Raw genomic sequence first — 20486 nt, forward strand, 5'->3', positions numbered from 1 at the left:
GTAAACTTAGGTAACAAGTATGTTTTGCATATGTGCAGTATTCCATTTCTGTTGCATAAATAAAGCGTGTACGTTTCCTCTATGGGTATTTACAGCTTATACTACATGTAGAAAATGTATTTCAGATGAAGAAATAAAAACAGAGTTTGAATGATGTCCAAGAGCCATCTGTTGTAATATTATATTATAATACTCACACCTATTATCTGGTAGCTATATATAGAGGCATGCTCACTGACACTTATTAATATGTATACAGATGATCGTTCATGTAATATTCAACCATTATAGGATATTGAACTGGAGAGAGGATTATCCTAATGTAACTTTGATTGGCAATATTTCCATGATATAATCTACAAAGACATGTTTTAAGCTGCAAGTTCTTATCGTCTTATCGTATGAAAATACTTAAAAGGCCAGACAGTATAGGAAGCCAAAAATTCTCTGACACTATTCATTAAATTGTTGGTCATTTTGAGAAACCAGTAATTGCTCTTTAAAAAGATAGTCATTCTCCAGTCATTATCCAACACCAATCATTCTCTGACAATATTCATTAAAAGGTTGGTCATTTTGAGAAACCAACAATTGCTCTTTAAAAGAATAGTCATTCTACGAAAGCAACTGTTATATGTCAAAAATCAGATCAGTCTTAGTAACCAAACTAGTTGCAAGACCAGTTATTCACAGAAACCAATGATAACTCATTAAAAGGCATTTTCAGAGGTCAATTGTCACTTTCTAAAAGGCAGGTCAGTCTTAGTAAACTAATCATTCCTAGTTAAAAAAAAAAAACCACCAATTGTGCTCAGAAACTAATTAATCGTCACACATTAAAATCATCATTTTACAAGTAAGCGAAATTGGATTACAGAGAATGAAGGCCAAGGTATGTTGTTTCAATTCAACAGCAACTTTGGGTTTGCTAATTATCCAACAAATATAGATTTTAATTTTGTATGGCATCTGGTAATATGCTCTATTATCAAAATATATCCCTAGCTCATACATGATGTATTACTAATCCCAAATATACATTAAAATATACAAGCTATTTTGTAATTGATTAATTTTAACAATAACATGACAGTAAGTGATGATGTTCAATCATGGATTTTGTTATTTGTTTACCAAGTACAGTTGGTCTAAATACCAATGTAATGCCTTTAAAAAAACTCAATTAGTCTGTTATTATAATAGTAATTTGTCATACCTCAATAGCTGTAATGGTTCAGTAGGACAACAGTAAAATTGTGACAAACCGCATTCTTTAACATTGACATTTTGTATTAAAGATCTGAGTGGTAGAGATGGACTTCGTGATGCCTTTGGTTTAGTAAATTTAATATAATCCATCTGAATAATGCTAATCTGAGGTTGTTACATCAATCCAAAATTTAATCCAGATATGTTCCATTTCTTCTTTACATTAAAGGTAATCGTATTAACTGATAGCCTTTAAGCTACCTTAATACACTTTAACTTATTTAAACGAAAGAATTTGAGTAAATGCCAAATTTCAAGTACACCCTTCATTTCTGAGCCACCGACTTTTATCAACATATGTATAATAGCAGTAATTTTTGAAGAAATTTCTTTAAGAATACTGTTTGTTGAGAACTTGTCGCCACTCATTAATGCAAGTTTATCTACTTTGTGTGCTATGCATCCATTTAATCCTTACATTTTTGAAAACATATTCCCGCTTAAATTTGTGGTAGCTACATCATCGTTTATAAAATCATATTACAGATTCACATTACTATTGTACATTTATTTCCTGTCTTCATGAGGCTTGAATTCGTCCATCTACACATGAAACAATAACACTTGACCCAAACACTCAATAATAATCACAATCAGTCCAGCCTTATAAATTTCTGAGTTATCTCTTCTTGATTATCAAATAATCTTTCATAAATTCTGTCACATTCAATCTTCTAATCTTACGTCTAATTTGTAAAAATACAGTTCATTTAACCTTCACCTAGTCCTTGCTACATGTCATAAAAAAGATAAATCACGAAAAAGAACTGAAGGAATTATGGTTTGTTTGTTGATTCTTGGGCTGCTTCATTACCAGAAGAAATATCTTTACATCCTCCTATCCTTTCTTTCCAAGTCATTACACAGAATAAGCCAGAAAATGAAGTCGGTTCTTTCTTAAACTACTTTAAAATTACACTGCTTCCTTACGCTGCTCATTACTATATTCGTACATGTGTTTGAGTCGAGGAAAACATACGTGGTAGTAATGGTAGTATGTATATTATAAATATTGCTCGTATAATTACTCAATTTTACTCTCCTGCCTTAATTTAAACATTGGCTTAAAATGAAGTAGCAGTACCAGAATAGCTTTAAAACCTCTCTCTCTCTCTATGTATATTAGTCTTGTAGAGAAATTGACAGCCCACCTATCTGCGTAAGAAGTATTTTATAATGAACGTTTCTTATGGTCTCTCCAGCTGTTCAAATCATCATAGTGTAAGTTTTGAATAAAGTTACACTTTCTACTAGTATTTTTACCTATATCTAACGACTGGTAAACCGCTTACCTACAAATCTTAACTCGAACAGGTATAGCTCAGTGATGTCAGTACTAAATAATTCATATATTTTCAGTTCTCAGTTTTATTTTAACATTCAAGGTGCTGAGAAGACAGCTGCATCTAATATTTTTGGAACTCGGTTGCTGTAACTGTAACAATAAGTCTTTATCTGTCAAAATCTTTAGAGATTTAGGAAATTTCTACAATTGCTTCATGCATCTGGTGAAAAATTACTAAAAGTTTTTTCATTATCCTGTAACACATTACTATGAAACATCATTTAATAACTTTGCCATACAATGCAATCAAAGCCTATCATTTAAATTAATTTTTACTATTTATTAGAAATACATCATACTTTGATATAATCAAGATACAAACTGACCCCTATGAGTGTTGAATTCATATCCTAATTAATCTCTTATAAAGAAATGAAATGAAGTTTAACGTCCTACTGTTCTGCTCCGACAGGACTAATGAAGACGGGCATACACCCTACAGTTTGCTAAGAGGGAAATTTTGCCTGGACAGTGGCACTATAGCCTACTCTTATATCAAATTCCATCTGCCAAGGGATCTTTTATGTGCACACCAATGCATACACAGGACCTCAGTTTTTCGTCCCATCCGAAAGACTCTCATAAAATGTAAGAGAAAGGTTAAACATACATTATGCAAGAGCTAAATCGGCCTATTTCAGGTCTTTCTTTAGGCCTGAAATGTTATCTAAATTATTAATTAACCTATCCAGGCCATAATCAACTCTAGATGGCAGGGCTAGCCTGCGATCTTTAGTGGATTGTAAGCCGATTTACTGCATAACTTTCCTTCTTGATTAAACAATTAAATGGATAATCAAGACTATGCTGTTTATCGTACTGACTTTAGTAATGATGATCGAGGCTTATGGGAATTTCAGTCGCTTAGTTCTCGGTTCATAGTGGATCAATTTGAATGAAATTTTCACAAAATTGCCTTGACATTATCTAGTTTTTAACTATTATAGTGAGAACTGCCAACTCGTTACCGAATCCCCCATAATGTATCTTTAAGTTATTAAAGAATGTCTATCTTGTTTTAAATTAATTTAACTAGTGACAAAACAAAAGGCTCAAAATTATTTTAAATTAAATATCATTTTGAATTTATATAGAGGATCTAAGTTATTTCAATAGAATTAGGGATGGTTATTTTAAAGATTTTTTTTTTTAGAAACATAAAAACCATTTAAACTGTAACCGAATTCTTTTATATGTTTGTACTATACGCTATAGGGTATATAGTGATGAAGATTAAATATCTTATGTTGTTGAGGAATGGCTATAAACATACTAGCAGGTAATATTATTTACACCTTTACAATATAAACTAGATCATATCAGGTGCCAAGATAACGCTAGAGAAATATAGTCTACATAAAAAAAAGGTATTTTACTGATTGCCATAAACCTAGTACACCCTTATTACAACTAGACATTATTATATGTAGACATCTGAAGACATTGTCAACTGTCTGGATCAAATTTAACGATTCATGAATCACTTAATTAACCACTATTATTGATTAATTAACGTATTACCTTATTATTACATTAAGATATAATACATGTAGACATCTGCAGATTCATAAAACACTCACATACTTTTTAATTAAAGCATGCTCACCTGTACTAGACAATTCACCCAATCTAGCCAATTATTAATTTTTCAGTGCTTGTATAAATGACGTTTTAATATGTGACTCCAATAAAACAGTTGCTCACTGATATCAACAAAGTGAATTAAACGCAAATATTCTTTCAATGAATACATCTTTTGCAACAACTGGACATTTATGGTTCTCAAATTGACACAAATATATTCTATTAGTCTATATATAGAGAGGGGGTTTATTTGATTGTTTGTGTGCTTGCTATAAGAAACCAAACAGTTGAACATTATAAATTTTCTAATAACTTCATAATAACCAGATTTTCCAAAGAATTTAATGGTTCTATCTATTCTTACTTTGATGCAATAGTTAATGATTAAATTCGCAATTACTAATTATTAATGACCAAAAATCCAAGGCTGGGTTGTGGGAGGTACATGTATCTTACCTTGCATAATACGGTAAGGAAGTGAGTTCAAATTAACTTCATAATAATCAGCTTTTTACAAGAAATTTAACGATACTGCATTGTATTTGATGATGAAATTGACAATAAATGATTTTTACTTTATTATGGATATTAAACTCTACCAGTACCATGCAGCTCTACTATGCTGGGTAACATACCTAGTAAACTAATAAATAATGAAAGAAAATTGTTCATCAAAAACAATAAAAAATATGACCCGGACAGTACAAACTCACACATTTTTGACAGAAAGATTCAAGAAAAGAAATATTATGAAAATGTCTACTTCACTAACTATCAAACACATCTATTTAACTTAGAAACCAGGTGAATGATCTTTAATGTATTGATTTTAATGTTATTTTAGCTGACAATTTCACAGAAACAATCTGATTTTTCATTGAATACCTAAGATATCAAATTTATTCAACTGTCTCTCCGACTACAAAATCAATATGATAAATTGTAAAAAAATTATTTTACACTTAAACCATTTATAAAACATTTATCAAACCTTTACGATACAACACATGTTTTTATTAATCTGTTATGTCTACCCTAGTAATGTAGTTGTTTCATAAAACTGATATAACACTGACATAATATTTGGTAAAACCGCCATATTGATTTCTTTCATGCCATCTTCTCCTCCATCTTTATCAAATACTACAAAAAAAACTACACTTAAATATTCATGCTATCAAATGAGAAAGTTACCTTGGAATTCTTCGTATTTTCATACCAGTACTGCTACGCTTAGAGTCCAAGCTATCGGTACTGTCATAGATAGGCAGTATACCATGCTGAAAGATCAAATCATTATAATATTAAATCTTCTCCAAAATCAGCAAGATATAGAATCTAGTCCATCGTAGAAAATCTAAAGAAATTAATATTGAAAGACTTACGTAGGAGTAAATCTTCATGACGTATTAGTGTTATTGATTATGCTAGTGGTAAAGATGATAAAATTATGATATGACAGCTCTCTATTCCTCAAGTCCTATTAAGTTTCACACCAAATTTCGCCAGCTGATTACAATTATTAACCACCAATACACTTTGAATGGTATGTCATTAACGGTTAACATTTTGTGACGGATGCAAATAAATGCTCAAAGTTTTGTAAATCACTGCCTGGAGATTTTTTCCTGGTCTACACCCCCCGAAAAAAAAAGAATCGAAATTGACATTGAGAGATTGGCTACAAAATCAATAGAGCAATAGTGAGTCACAGTAACGAGTTCTCTCATCTAGCGAGTGCTACAGATGTCTAGTAGAGACTGACCGAGTGAAGGACTGTTACTGTCCTTCCCCATACTTCAATACCCATGAATTTCTCCGAGACATTGACGAGAAAAATGGTCTTCAACCCTGATGAAAATGGATGTTCGTATTATCAAAGCCATTATTCTGGCAGACATTGTTAGATCAATCCAATCTCTGCCATTTGGGAGATTTAGACGGCTTAAAGCTATACATATTCAAGCTGCAACAGCTTTGTAAATCAACGCAAGAGATAACACAGAACAGAAGCCATGAAAAACTCATCATTATAGTTACCATTATGTAATGAGATAACCTTATTTTGCCTCTAAGCCATCCTCAGAATTTCCATTACACATATTTTTCCTTGCCTTCTAAACATGTGCTTGCTATTTTTAAGTTTAAAAAGCTAGAGATCATTTTTTTTATGGTTGCTGTCACCCATGTAAAGGTCAGAGTATTAAGAGAAATTGGAGCACATCAGTTTCCCCACTGGTACCAAATTATTAAGTCAAATGAACAATTTAGTCTGTGCCACTGTTAGAATTATGAATTATCCCTGTTAACAGTACTGTTATCTTAAACATCAATAGTCTAATTGCTGCTATAATTAAATACAAATTTGCTTCACTGATTTCATTATCTTTGCTTGTCACAATGCAATATTTTCAATTACCCAAATAGCTGTCTGCTTTGGTCACCATCAAATTAACCAATAGCGGATTCCCCATAGATTTCTGCAGCATAGTTATTTCAAAGGCAAATTAGACTTATTTCCCCTCACTATCCGTTGATGACATAATATTAATTGATGAGATAGGGTATTTCGATTAATCTCATGAGATTTGAAACTTCAAAAGACATCATAGGTCCAATTTGTATTTTAGTTAATGAAATGTATTGAAAAGAAGTTCTTAAAGTGTATATTAGTTCACTTAAAAGAACAAAATGACATTGCCCACTTTTTAAATCAAAAACCATTATTTTGCAATTAATAGCAAGTAGGGTGAAGCTTACCATCTATACTACAACAAATTCCAATTGGGACTACATGGAATGGGATTTTAACAGAAATGAAATCAAATAGGGAGAGAGAGAGAGAGAAATGGGGTTTTACGTCCACTCGACACAAACTAGGTCATTTCGGGACTAACACATGGTTCAATTTTATTTCAATAACTCGCTTGCGCGTAGGGGTCTTTTTAGCAGTGGGAGGACCCTGAGAAAACCCACGAGGTTGGACAGGCGACCTAACTCCTTGTCACGTACAACCGGGGAATGAACCCCTGCCAGTTGACTCAATGACAGACCGTATGATACAGCGCGTGCGCTAACCATTCGGCCATCCAACCCCCCAAATCAAATAGGATTACGTCCTACACAGAACTGGGCATTCGACATACAGTGTGCTATGAGGGAAATTTTGCCTGGAGAGCAGCACTACAGCGTACTCTTTATATCAAATTCCATCTGCCAAGGAATCTTTTACATGCACTCCAATGTGTACACAGGATATCAGTTTTTCATCCCATCCGAACAACTATACTTGCCCCTGGCCCACTGTTCTGCACCACTGACAAGTAGGAATCACGCTGTAAAATCCCGGAGAACACAGAGAGAGTTTAACCTGGACTCGAGACAGACTAGGTCATTTCGGGACAAACATATGGTTCAATTTTATTTGAGAAAACCCACAAGGTTGACAGGCAAGCCTATAAGCGAGGAATCAAAACCATACCACCTGACTCAATGACAGACCTTATAACGCAACGTGCATGCATTAACCATTCAGTTATAACACAAATAGTTTTAATATTTCAACTATTACTTTCCTAGTAGCAGAATGACTGATCTTTACATACCTTGGAGTAATACTGTGATGCAGGTAGACCGCCCTCAGATCGGACAGTTCCCGAGCTGGATTTTCTGTGTGGTACATCTTCCTCTGATAATGACACATTTCTGAAAATGACAACAAAAAAAATGTCTAAACAAAGTAGCAATTGTTTTCATTATAAACATTATCAGTTTGCATAAAAAACTAAGTAACTTCTATGCATGTTTCATGAAACTGTGAGTAAAGGTTAATAGCAGAGATATAGAATCTAATATTTTAAAAAATAACACAGAAAACATGTTGATAAAATGTTTATGTAACAAAATAAAATTCTGCCTTCCTTTTCTGTCTTGTCAAGCAGGGTTGACAAGATTTCCCATTCAAATTAACCTTCTTCAAAACAAAAGTGTTTATTTATGTGAAAACTGCAGCTGTGTAGTTAAGTGGGAAAAAATTAAAAGCCCAGATTCAGAAGATTTAGTTAATGGCTTTCTCTACTATACATGCATCGTTGGAACGGATATATTAGACTTCCATGTTTTGTGCATATTATATCATGTAAATGTTAAACTGACAAACACATTGCTTATAAATAAATCAGATGCTACAAAACTGACTGGAAAAAAAAATAGGCAATTACTAAAATGTAATTATACCATGAGTTTGAAATAAAGAAAGGACATGCTGATGTATGTGTGTGTGGGGGGGGGGGGGGGAGACATACACATGCTGATGAAAATAGACATAATTCTAAAACTATGTAGACAACTGATTGTTTCACTTTAAATGAGAAATTAAAACCAAAATATCAACAGTAGATAATCTCCTGCCATCACTTCAAACAGACTAAAAACAGGCTGATCAAAACATTTGACCCAATGCATATAGGTGGTGGTGATGCCGAAAGTTGACAAATTTCCAATTCATCACTGGACCATTTTTAGACTGATATACTTTGTAGTTTTATGAGATTCAAAATGCAACAAGATATTTAGTAGGTTTAAGGAACACTTGTGATATATACCTTATCAAGTAAATGAGTCTAAGATTATTTTGAACACAAAATTATTTTGTTACGATGGATTATAACTAAAGTATGTGATGACTCGGATGATATGCCATAAATATAACAAGACATCTTAACAGTTAATACCGGTATTTAAATTGCTACAAACTTAAAGCAAGTTTATGTTAACAAATGTATAATCCAGTTACTAATTACAAACCTCATATTGCTTTAGTTAGTAAGAAACGGTTGCATAATCCGAAAACTAAATGTATTCCAATATCTGTCCTCAATTTTACACACAAAAACACTTCAAGTATTAGGAGGAATATATGAGATCACATATGTAGGGTAGCCAAACTTTTATCCCAATCTCAACATTTGGTTAAAAAATAGGTAAGTTGAGTTTACAAGCCATGTACATCTATAAGTAAAGTAGATGTTCAACAGTAAACATCATCTATTAGCTTCTAGATCTTCTTACACACCAAAAATCTATCTTAAATTTCTGTACATCTCATTCTGTGTGTATATGGGGCCATCTGTTTTAACAGGCAGCCGACAGTCTCCAAAATTCCCATTACTTAATCTCAACATTTGTCTGTATCCCTCCCCATACATACACACCATTATATACAGACAAGCTCAAGGGCAATCTAACGAGCCAGTTAAGTTGAGATGCCTGTCACTCAATTAAAATCAACACTTTTTTTTTAAAAATGAAATATATATCTCATGAAATAGGATAAACCAAAGCCTTTTGTGCTCTGTTCGAAATATAAACTTTTCTAACATTTTGTTTACAAAAGATGCATCACTGTCGTCTACAATGTATGTCATATACATGTATGAGCTGTATATTCATTCAAATGTAGTAAAATGAGGCCATTTTCTTTCATTGTGCACTTGTATAGATATGCAGACTGCATATTGTTGTTAAGGTTAATATAACCATTTCTATGATCAGTCAAAACATTTTTGAAAATAAAATATTTTCATTCTTTCGGATATTGGTCAAAATCATAAAAGCAGTGGCAAAAACTAGGATACCGCCCTAATCCAATTATATATTGCGAGCAATGTTTTTACAAGAAGACATGGAGGGCATTAGTCTACATATCAACCTGCCAGAATAGATTTACTACATGTATCATGGCACTAAATTTAAAGTACCTAATAATAAAATGATTGCTCTTTCACTGAGGTAGTCATACATGTATTAATAATGTGTAGGTTATTCCCCAAATCAGAATATATAACAGCTTTTTCTCACTTCATTCATGATTCATACATTGAAATGGATGATGTCAAATTCAGAAAACTTGAAATGGTTGATGTCAAATTCAGATAACTTGAAATTATCTTTAAACAGCAGGTTCTTTTAACACTGAGTTATTGTTGTATTAGAAATATCTGGAGTTGAAAATAAAAACAAGGAATATTTGTATATTAATATTAATCTTCATATTTCTTGCTTGTTTTCACTCTGCCTTGTGTTAAATGTTAAATGAGTCAGCCATAATGTAAAACCCCAACATGACAGAAAGAGTTGCAACTGAGTTTGGTAGGTGAGTCATGCAAGGCTCCTAACTAAATGCCTCCTTATTTGTTTGGTGTGACCGAAATAATTGCCTCTTGTTTTAGAAGTGTTGAGGGCGCCACTTCTACCCTTCAGGCCTGTCAATCAATTAAATCAATATTACAATTGCTGTCTGCTGTGAAAACAAATCATGTTTACTTCCCCTGATTTCTAAACAAATTACATTTATTTATACACAGCATTGTTTTAAAAAGAATTGAAAACTTCTTCTGGTCAACAAAATTAAATCTATTGACTCCAGATGAAACTAAAGATCATTAGAAAATTAGATCTGAAGCCAATGACCTCCATTCTAAAACAAACTTTGTATATTTTCTCAGGAGAAGGCGTATCCTGATACATGTAATGTTAACATCTACAGAAAGTAAATCTAAACAACAAAACAAAAAAAATTCATCTTCTTCAAGTCTTTTATTGCATGTAAATTTGGCAGCGTTACGTCATAAACTATTATCAAATTTCAATCCAGCCACAAAGTAATTTTCAAGAAACTGATTGCCATACAACAAAATCAATGTGTGTCATTAAGATGGAATTACTTCAGTAACGAAGCTTAATTTAGCTGTTTAATCAAAATGTTCATTTGCTAGTTTGCACATTAGCCATAAACTGTCTCAAAAGATTAAGGAAAAAGATATGAATGAAAAAGATGACCAATTTTTTTTTTGTCACTCTGGCCAATTAGAGAGAAAGAGATAGAGATGAGTTTTAATGTTTACTCAACACAAACTAGATCCTATCAGGTCTAACTTGGTAATTTGTTTCCCCAATAATTTGTTTGTGTGGAAGAGTCTTTAGAAGTGGTAGGAAACCAGAAACAAAAACTCAAGGTCAGGCAGGCAACCCTACTACTTGTCATGTACAAGCCTGAGATTGAACCCATGTCTAGCATAAGTGATAGGAGGCCTTATCATCTTTTTTGAACTGCTTTGCCATCCAACCTCTCTACAACCTAAAACTGCATAAAAGGCTACTATAATGTTGATAAAGATAATAAAACCGACTCCATTGACCATGTCAGCTATGCCCTTAAAACATTTTATCATAATTCGAAAAGGGAAATAAGTGGATTGCCTCTAATAATGGAAATCTCAGCAACCGTTCGTCAAAATATTGATGGGGAACCAATGGAATTATTCCTTAAAATGGTACAGTCAGTTGTTATTGAAATAACACCCCAATGGTATCAGTACTTGTGATTATGGATGGGACAGAAACAAAGCTGAAAAGAAGTGATAGAATTAGAGAGTATGACTCATTGATAAGAACTAAAGAGCGATCTGGAAAGTTTCTTTTTCTGACAACTCACTCATCCATTTACCAATATGAAAAAACTACATCAGGAATATGAAGGCATTTATCATTATATTTGTTCGCGTGATCACCGATGTGAACTCACGCTGTATAAACATCGTGCAATAACCTTTTTAAGGTAATGAAATGATGGCAAATCAGGGGGTTCGTAAAACACATCCTAATGCCAGTGCTGTCATGACTAATCCATAGAGATCCGTTAAGTTGTTCTGAATAAGAGATAAATGAATCCCTCGCTTAGTATAAACTGATTAAAGAGGACTTAAAAAAAACAACAAGTTTTACGGGTGATTCAATCTGGTGTGCACGTAACAAGTAAAAATCAATCTGTATTAACTAGCACTGCTAAATGTAACCATTTTGATTTCTCAAGACTTCAAATAGAACAAACACTACAGAAATTGATTCAAATTTAGAGAGACAATTTCCAGTAAGACGATCTTGAATTATAAAGTCCTATCCTTTTCAGAAAAGCACACAAGTCGATGACAATACAATAGCCTTACTTTTTAGATTGTTGGAAACCATGCCTTACAGTAAACCTGTGTTATAGAGAAGTATAATAAATTCTGACATAATTTAGTTTATTTTCCATCAAACTATTTACCATTTCCACCCAGATGTATGTGTACCATAAGTGAAATGTACTTCTAAATGACTTCAAAATGTGTGAGAAATACAAATCTTTTCTGTTGCTTGTAAATGTATTACATGTCAAACCAAGCACAATGGTACACCTTCATACAAAAATCTTAACAAGGCAATCCTGATATGCATGGTTTTCTTTTTTTTTTTATACTGATGTCCAATTAAAGTCCCGATGCAATATTTGCATTTTTGGTAAAATATCAAATTTCTCATGGCTTAATAAACAGGCATTATGCAAGAGCTAAATCTGCCTATTGCAGGTTTTTCTCTATGTTAGATAAATTATTAATTAGAAATCAATTAACTTACCAAGACCATAATCGACCCTCAATGCCATCGGATGGCTCCGATATTAAATAGATTTAAATATATTTTGCTGTTGATGATTTACTGTAAAATTGGATAATCGAGGCTTTGTTTATTATCGTAAAAACGTTAGCAATGACAATCGAGGCTACACGGTTATGGTATGGCTGATATCTCGGCTCAGAATGACGTAATTAGACTGTAATTTTCCACATATTCCCTTTTCATTATCTATTCTTTTAACTATAACTGTCAGCTCTCATCTACTCTTACTTAATTCCCCTTTAATGCACATCCACACTAAATATATATGTACCCAGATTGATTATTCAACATTTAAACATAAATTATGGCAGGTCTTTCTTTAGGACTGAAATGTTATCTAAATTATTAATTAGACATTAATTGACTTATCCAGACCATAATCAACTCTCGATGTCAACGCTAGCATGTGATATTTACTGGATTACAATCAGATCTGCTGCTCAATTTTCATTCATGATTTAATAATGAAATGGATAATCGAGACTTATGTTTTTTATTGTACCGACTTTAGTAATGATGATCGAGGATAGGTCCAAAATTCAATCGCTAAATTCTCGGTTCAGTGTGTATCAATTTGACTGAAATTTTCAGCAAATTCCCTTTACATTATCTAGTTGTTAACTATTCTAGTGATAACTGCCAGCTCTTTATCTAATCTCCCATAATGTATCTTTAATTAAGAAAGCAAAATCTAATTACCAACGCTGGATAATCTTTTAAATGATCTTTATATCTTTATATGTTTAAACATGTTTCGAAATGATCATTATGTTCCATATTAAAAAAATCATTATATAATTGATCATGTTTTAAAATGATCATGATATTTAATATGTTTTGAAATGATCATTATGTTCACTCATGCTTTGACATGATCTGCAGCATGCCTTTTTAAAAGATGATACAAACATGTTTTCAATTTATCATATTTAATTCAACTCACAGCAGACATAGTCATCTAACAGTCTCAAATATACATGCACACCACAGGAGGAAAATTGTATCAATACGAACCAGGCTAAAAAAAAACTAAACAAATTTTCAATCGATTCTATAAAATGTGTGACTAATCACATGGAATGAATTAAACTCGACACAGTGTATTATTGATTTGCTCTTCAATTGAGGAACTCAAAGAAGATATCTTTTATCAAACTTGCCGTCTGCTGTACATACTTAATAAGATGGCATGGCATGACCACCTCACTATCAGAGCAACAGTTGGCTAATCTCAAACAATTAATCAATTCTTTACTGCCATGTTTTACAGTTGGTTACCATTTGTACTGGATGGTTTATGTGCTTTTAAGATTGATTGGAAGCACTAAAACTCAAGATATCGGCAAATAAAACAGTATGGAGGATTTGATTTACAAGTTGTTTATAACAAATTTTGTAACTAAGAAAGATGTAATGGAAAGTTAATTTCCCACTGAGCGATTAATTATTTAACAATCTGTGTGTTACAAAGATGGAATAAAACCTCAATTAAATCAGTCAAAGATGAATTAATAGTAAATGAACTGTCCATGATTTTAAAAACACAAGAAACAAACAAAACACAGAATTAAAATTTAAGCATGCAAGTTATGCTTTGTTTATTTAAATCTTCAAACAGAGCAACTGTAAATAATATCTTTGATTCAATTTGTTTAAAAAATAAGTGAACAGAATACACAGTACATGCAGAAATGTGTAGAACTAAATTTTCTAAATCATGCCATTCAAAATGCAATTATCTTCAAAATGCAATTATATTCATTGGTACAGTACTAAATTTTTCTAAAATGTCCAACTGGATCTATGACAGGTCAAGGTCTTCTATAAAACAAGTGACAATGCAGCAGGCAGAGTAATTTATTGTTTATATACCTCAGGTCAATCAGGGTCATTCTCCGAGGTCGCACCTGAATACACGGTCGTTTCCGTGGAATCTGTGGAGTTCCATAAATATTCTGTACATTGAATAAACGCTGTCCATTTACTGAGGCAGTGTCAACTTCAGTCGCCTGTCCCTCCATCTTGACTGTCACAAATTAGCAGACGTCACACCTCTTCTAATTTTTCTTGACTTCGAAAAAATGCACATGTAGAAAGTCCAGGTTAATTCCATAGTACCACATCTTATCATAAAAATTCCAGTGGATAATCCAATCACAAGACAAACCTTGTAAGAAAAAGTAAATTTCTCACTCAAAACATTAAAACTTACATTGTACTGGGATGGTTTTCCTTCACAGAACAGCACAAGTCCATATCCAAGACGCTCTGTTGGCCTTAATCACTGACTCAATTCACACACTAATTCATCAAAAGTGTATTATGTCATATCCGAGATTGTAAAGCACTCTATATCCTTTTCCTCAGTACAATCTTGTTTATAATATTACCACAAGTCTGACTGTTTCAAACTAACTTCTTCCGTTAACAATGTACATGAATACACTTAATGGATTATTTTCACAAAAATCAATAATGCATTCTTTAAAAAGTGTACACATATTTGCCAGCGAAGTCAAATTCAGCTACACTTTAAAAATGGCTCAGAAAAGTTGTTCAAATATATAGTGAGCTCTTTACGATACAAAGGTTATCTTAAGGTGTGGTTTTTGTCTCCCTCATAACTGAGATTGTGTTTAGAAATCAATCTGAAATTTAACAATATACTTGTAATTCAGTAGATTTATGCAAATTTTACGTTTAAATTTATATATCACCTGGAGCATGCTATTGTAAACGACAAAAGGAAGGGGAGATTACTGGTGGGGAATAGAGTTTGAACAGATTTGATTGGTTTAGCAACATGTTGACATAAATCAAGATTATCATAATAGTCATGACATACAGATAACTATGTGTCATAAAAACTGAAATAAATTATTTTTTAGCAATAGCATTTTTCATTCAGTGTCTGTTTTATAAATAGCAGATTTCATTCAACAGGTTTCTCTATATTCACAGTACATATTTCAATCATTCACTCAGGTTTTTTTTCCATTCTGAAATTTTTGTTTAAGTTTGAACTAAAACCGCCAATTTTATAATCCTGCCCCTGGGCTAAAAATAATCTGTATGTATGTATGTACTAACACCTCCTTTAAAATAATTTATTTTAATCAAGTTTTACAATCATTTGAATTTAGATACATCTAAGTTATACATGTCTGTTAAAAGGAACGATATAGTTGAAAAAATTAAATGCTACTAACATTGCATAAAACAATTTTGTTTATAAATAATCACCATGACTATTAATAATAATATGCCATACGCCTCAAAACATTACAGTTTTGTTTTACATAAGATTTACCAAATGTAAAATAATAGTGCCTGCTGACTTGCACATGGCTGATAAAAACTACAACCATTCTTTCTCACATTGGTACAAATTGTACATTTTTCTACACATGTATTCTTTAATTAAAATTACCTTGCAATTCTTTAAGCATGTGTTTATGTTTATATGTAGCATTAACACACATGGTTCTATTCTTTCATGTTCAAATAACAGTTGTCTTGAATTACATTTTCCTTTTCATATCAAAAGAAACAATAAAAACTTTTCTACTAGGCTGCTGTCTTACTTCATTTCAAAGCGTAGCATACAATTCTAGCATTTAGATAATTTGATTCAAAATATTACACACCATGTTTGACCTTTTACAATGTAATAATAGTTTCTTAATGTTGATATTTAATATGTAATAAAACATAAATTTGTAAACAGAATCATTGTCTTATGGATTGCATACATGTAGAGATGCTTTTCTTACAAGCCATTACTAAAATAAAACAGCAAGCATTTCTGAAGAAGACACCGTTTCATAATTCTTTTGTGCATACATTATATTTTGACTACAGGTAAGACTTGAAATTGAGCTATTTTTTAATTTTATGTTTAATATTTGACCTCTCGCAATAAGTTGAAGAATGAATGGAATGTGATTTCACAAACCAAAGATCCTCCAAATTTTGATTACTTGCAATAATTGGTTTAAAACAGCCATTTTCTTTTGCCTGTTTGTAAAAATGAAGAAACACAATCCCTTTAAAAGTAATTACTATTGGTTATAAACATGCACTTTCCTCCATGTTAGTGTGTGTGTTTTGGATTATAACACACCATGCTAAGTATTAGTTATCATCAAATACCTGGCCATTATTCTGTGTAATTTTCATTCAAAACTCTCATCTTCTAATTGTTCATTTCACTGAAAAATGATTTTACTCAAATAAGAATTTTGAACTTCTGTATACACTCTGCCATGTAAATAATAAAATTATAGAAATGAGTATGCATGTTTCTTTATAGAAATTTAACAAGTTTGTATATCGAATGTAGTATGGTCAAAGGACAGACATATCTTGGTTGATTTATATCAGCATGAATATAGTTGGTTATCTTAAATATTTTGACAGTTGTAAATAATATAGTCTTAATTTATACTCGTACAAGAAAATCATTGTCAAAACCTGTTGTTATATCTGCAGAATCAATGATACTGTCAAAGGGAGATCACTCACTTTTAACATGTCAAAATATTGTTATTGTTAAGACTATTTGCAATAGAACATTGGTAAAACCCAAATTGATTTCAAACAAAGTTTTAGTGTATCTTAAAGGGACAATAACACTCTTGCTGGCTTGAAAGCTCCAGAAAATAAATAATATCTCTATCTAAGTACTAGATGTTTAAGTATCCTACCTGTTGTGTAAATTATCCATTACATCCTATTTTACTTGTCCAGAGGGTTCGAAAATAATTTTAAATCGAATTTTCATTTGAAAAGGTCTACGTTAGACGTTTCAAACCATTATGTTGAATTTTTCAAATTTTTTAAATAAGGTGTGTTAAGATGAAATTTGTATCATCAATTAATTGAAATATTACAATTTGTTGCCCAGAATAAAGATTGGGACATATTATTCAGTTACAACAAGAGTGGTATTGAGCCTTTAAGAAGGCAAAATTTTAAAGATTAGAATTAAAAGTTAACCATCCATGGAAAGTGCAAACTATCTATTTTATAACAATCCAAAACTGTATAAAAGAAACAATTGTTGCTAATACAATTCCTTTCACTCAACTATTCAAATTTCTAAATAAAATAGTTCAACACTAATTGAACTATGTTCTGAATTTTAAGAAGAATTCATACTACTGACATCTACATTCAGTCACTGTCAATAATTTATACTAGAAAAATAATAACATTTAGTCCTTAACATACTGCGCACTTGGACAAAATATCTACTATATAAAACCAGATTCACTATCCAGTGCATCCCTACACAATAAAAGTTTAATGAAGATATCTTGATTGGTTTCTGAAGTGTGCTGCAGAACAATAAATGCATACCAATAATTAAGTCAAATATGTTGCTAACACAACAATTTTTCAACTGAGAATAGGTTGACACGAATACAAAGTTTTATAAGATATCTTGAACAGTTTATGAAATATGCCCCAGAATAATAATCATCTACCAAAAACAAACTCAAATTGCTTCAGTGGAAACACAGAAATAATTCAATCCTAGAAATATGTTTTCATGGAAACACGAAAATTATTAAATCCAAGAAATGTCTAATTGCAAAATGGCCTAATATGTCATTTTTCCTGAATATTGAGCAGTAATGTATGTATAATTGGAATTTTTCACAAGAGATTTTGGCATTTATTTCTATGAGAATAATTATCTCTTCACTTGTTCTTGTGAATATAAACAACTGAAATAATACGACCACAAATAGTAAGTTCCGAAGAACCGTACCTACACAACAACCACATAGAAATACATGTATAGACCTTCATAACAATAAATTAATATTTAAAATAAAATACCAGTAGGAGAGTTTTATATATATCATGCATCCTCAATCTAAATATAATTTAAGTTGAATAAATTATTATCATCTGAATTATTAAATGTTTTTTCATTATCCATATTGTATTTTTTTGTTATGAAAAACCTATGAGTTAATGCATAAAAAAATTATTAAAATCCATTGTAGAATTTATGGGCAACCATAATATAGGCCTTTCGAAAGAAAGCAACAAACTAACATGTTTCTTTACTTTATAACGGAAACTGATAGAGCACACCTTTAAAAATGAATCAACACTATTTACACTATACATGTAGATAAACACAAACATAGGATAACCATCCCAATCGACTCCCGTATTCACATGAACATGTGTCACACAAATTTTAAAATTCTAAGTTAAATTTCTGTGTGGCATTATTTCCACAATAAATATTCAAAAATTTCACAACAAATAAAAACAAAACTGTGTATGTAAACTCACTTCATGGTAAAACATGTGTTCCTATAACATTCCTGGCTTATCCTATTTTCTGTATACAATTACATACTAAACAGACGGCCATTATCATTTACCAATGCCAAGGTCACTCACCTTGCCTTAAAGGTGAAGGATCATCAAAGGTGTAAGAAGTCTATTCAAATGTTAAACTTAAGCAGACTATATTATTAGCAGTAAATGGACAGACAGAAAGGAATGTAATAGATAATAGTGTATCGAATTCTTTGTACATTGATTCTACCGAACTTGGTCACACCTGACTGAACCAAACATTCAATTGTAATCGATAGACATACAACTCCATTTACCCGTAATTTAGTTTGACTAGGAACATGTTTGAATACAAAAGTATTAACTTCTGGACTATATTACTATCCTAACACTATATACCTCCAAAAATACTTAAAATATCATAGATTAGACAATCCTGCACAATTGCACTAAGTGACACATTAACCCACATAAAAAACATGAAACTTATCATACTGGTTATAAAGAATATCCGCAATTAACATACTTGTATCAAGTTTCTACATCATGAATTACTGAAAATATTCTTGGTGGCAATTTAGTATGCCACTTAATTAAACATACTGTATATTATTACGCTTAATCGTTATTTGGTTTTCGCCAGTGTATAGTCTGTAAGACAGTGAGAAATTCCTTCTTAACAGTGCCAAACAATATGTTGCAAGTATGGTGCCACTGTGTTTCAGTGAGTAAGACCCTGGCTCACAAACCATGAAGGTCCTGGGTTCAATCCCAGAGTGTTGTCCAAGAAAGTTTCTCTGGATTTTCCAGCTCGATTTTCCCTAGTCAATCAGTAGTGCCTGATGGAGGGCCTGACAAGGAACATTGTCTCATATGAATTTGGATGTAATGAAAAAAAAACCCAACACATTGACCTGCACATAAAAGAACCCTTGACTGTTGAGACAGAATTTCCGTCATAGCACCCTGTATGACGTAAGTTTATTTTTATTGACTCGGTAGCAGCAGAAATGTAGTACAGGAAAACCCCATTTCATTTCACTTCAAATTAAAGCGGCATTATGTGAGATTAGATAAAGAGCTGGCAGTTCTCACTATAATAGTTAAAATCTAGATAATGTAAAGGGAATTTGTTGAAAATTTCAGTCAAATTGATCCACTCTGAAGTGAGAATCTAGCAATTGAATTTTCGGCTTAGCTTCAATCATCATTACTAAAATCAGTACGATAAAAATATATAGTCTCAATTATCAGTTTTTGGATTAAATCATCAATGAGCATTGAGCAGTAAATCGGATTCTAATCCAGTAAATATCCAACTAGCGATACCATCGAGAGTTGATTATGGTCTGGATAAGTTAATTAATGTCTAATTAACAATTCAGAAAGACTTGCAATAGTCAGATTTAGCTCTTGAATAATATATGTTTAAGTATACAGAAAAACATCATAAAACATACCCCAT

General features: G+C 31.8%; 2 protein-coding genes across 6 annotated transcripts in view; one reads left to right on the plus strand and one right to left on the minus strand.

Moving 5' to 3' along the window:
* Positions 1-20486, minus strand: part of LOC126829532 (uncharacterized) — a 108965-nt gene that overhangs the window by 38407 nt on the left and 50072 nt on the right. For 2 of the 5 annotated variants that reach the window (XM_050559469.2, XM_050559461.1), the window contains 4 exons: positions 16850-16908; positions 14570-15345; positions 7804-7903; positions 5393-5478 (listed from right to left, as the gene is read on the minus strand). In XM_050559469.2, the coding sequence (XP_050415426.1) occupies positions 5393-5478; positions 7804-7903; positions 14570-14718 (335 nt within the window). In that variant the 5' untranslated portion in view covers positions 14719-15345; positions 16850-16908. Of the gene's footprint in view, positions 1-5392; positions 5479-7803; positions 7904-9004; positions 9025-14569; positions 15346-16849; positions 16909-19012; positions 19082-20486 lie in introns of those variants that run through there. The other 3 variants (XM_050559462.2, XM_050559467.2, XM_050559468.1) reach the window with 3 other exon arrangements.
* LOC126829540 (coatomer subunit delta) overlaps positions 16440-20486 on the plus strand; it is a 63247-nt gene continuing 59200 nt past the window's right edge. Inside the window, exon 1 of the mRNA XM_050559487.2 lies at positions 16440-16558. The gene's annotated coding sequence lies outside the window, so the exon portion shown is untranslated. The remainder of the gene's footprint in view (positions 16559-20486) is intronic.

This window comes from Patella vulgata, chromosome 8 (assembly GCF_932274485.2).
Source record: "Patella vulgata chromosome 8, xgPatVulg1.2, whole genome shotgun sequence".
Taxonomy (NCBI): Eukaryota; Metazoa; Mollusca; class Gastropoda; family Patellidae; genus Patella; species Patella vulgata.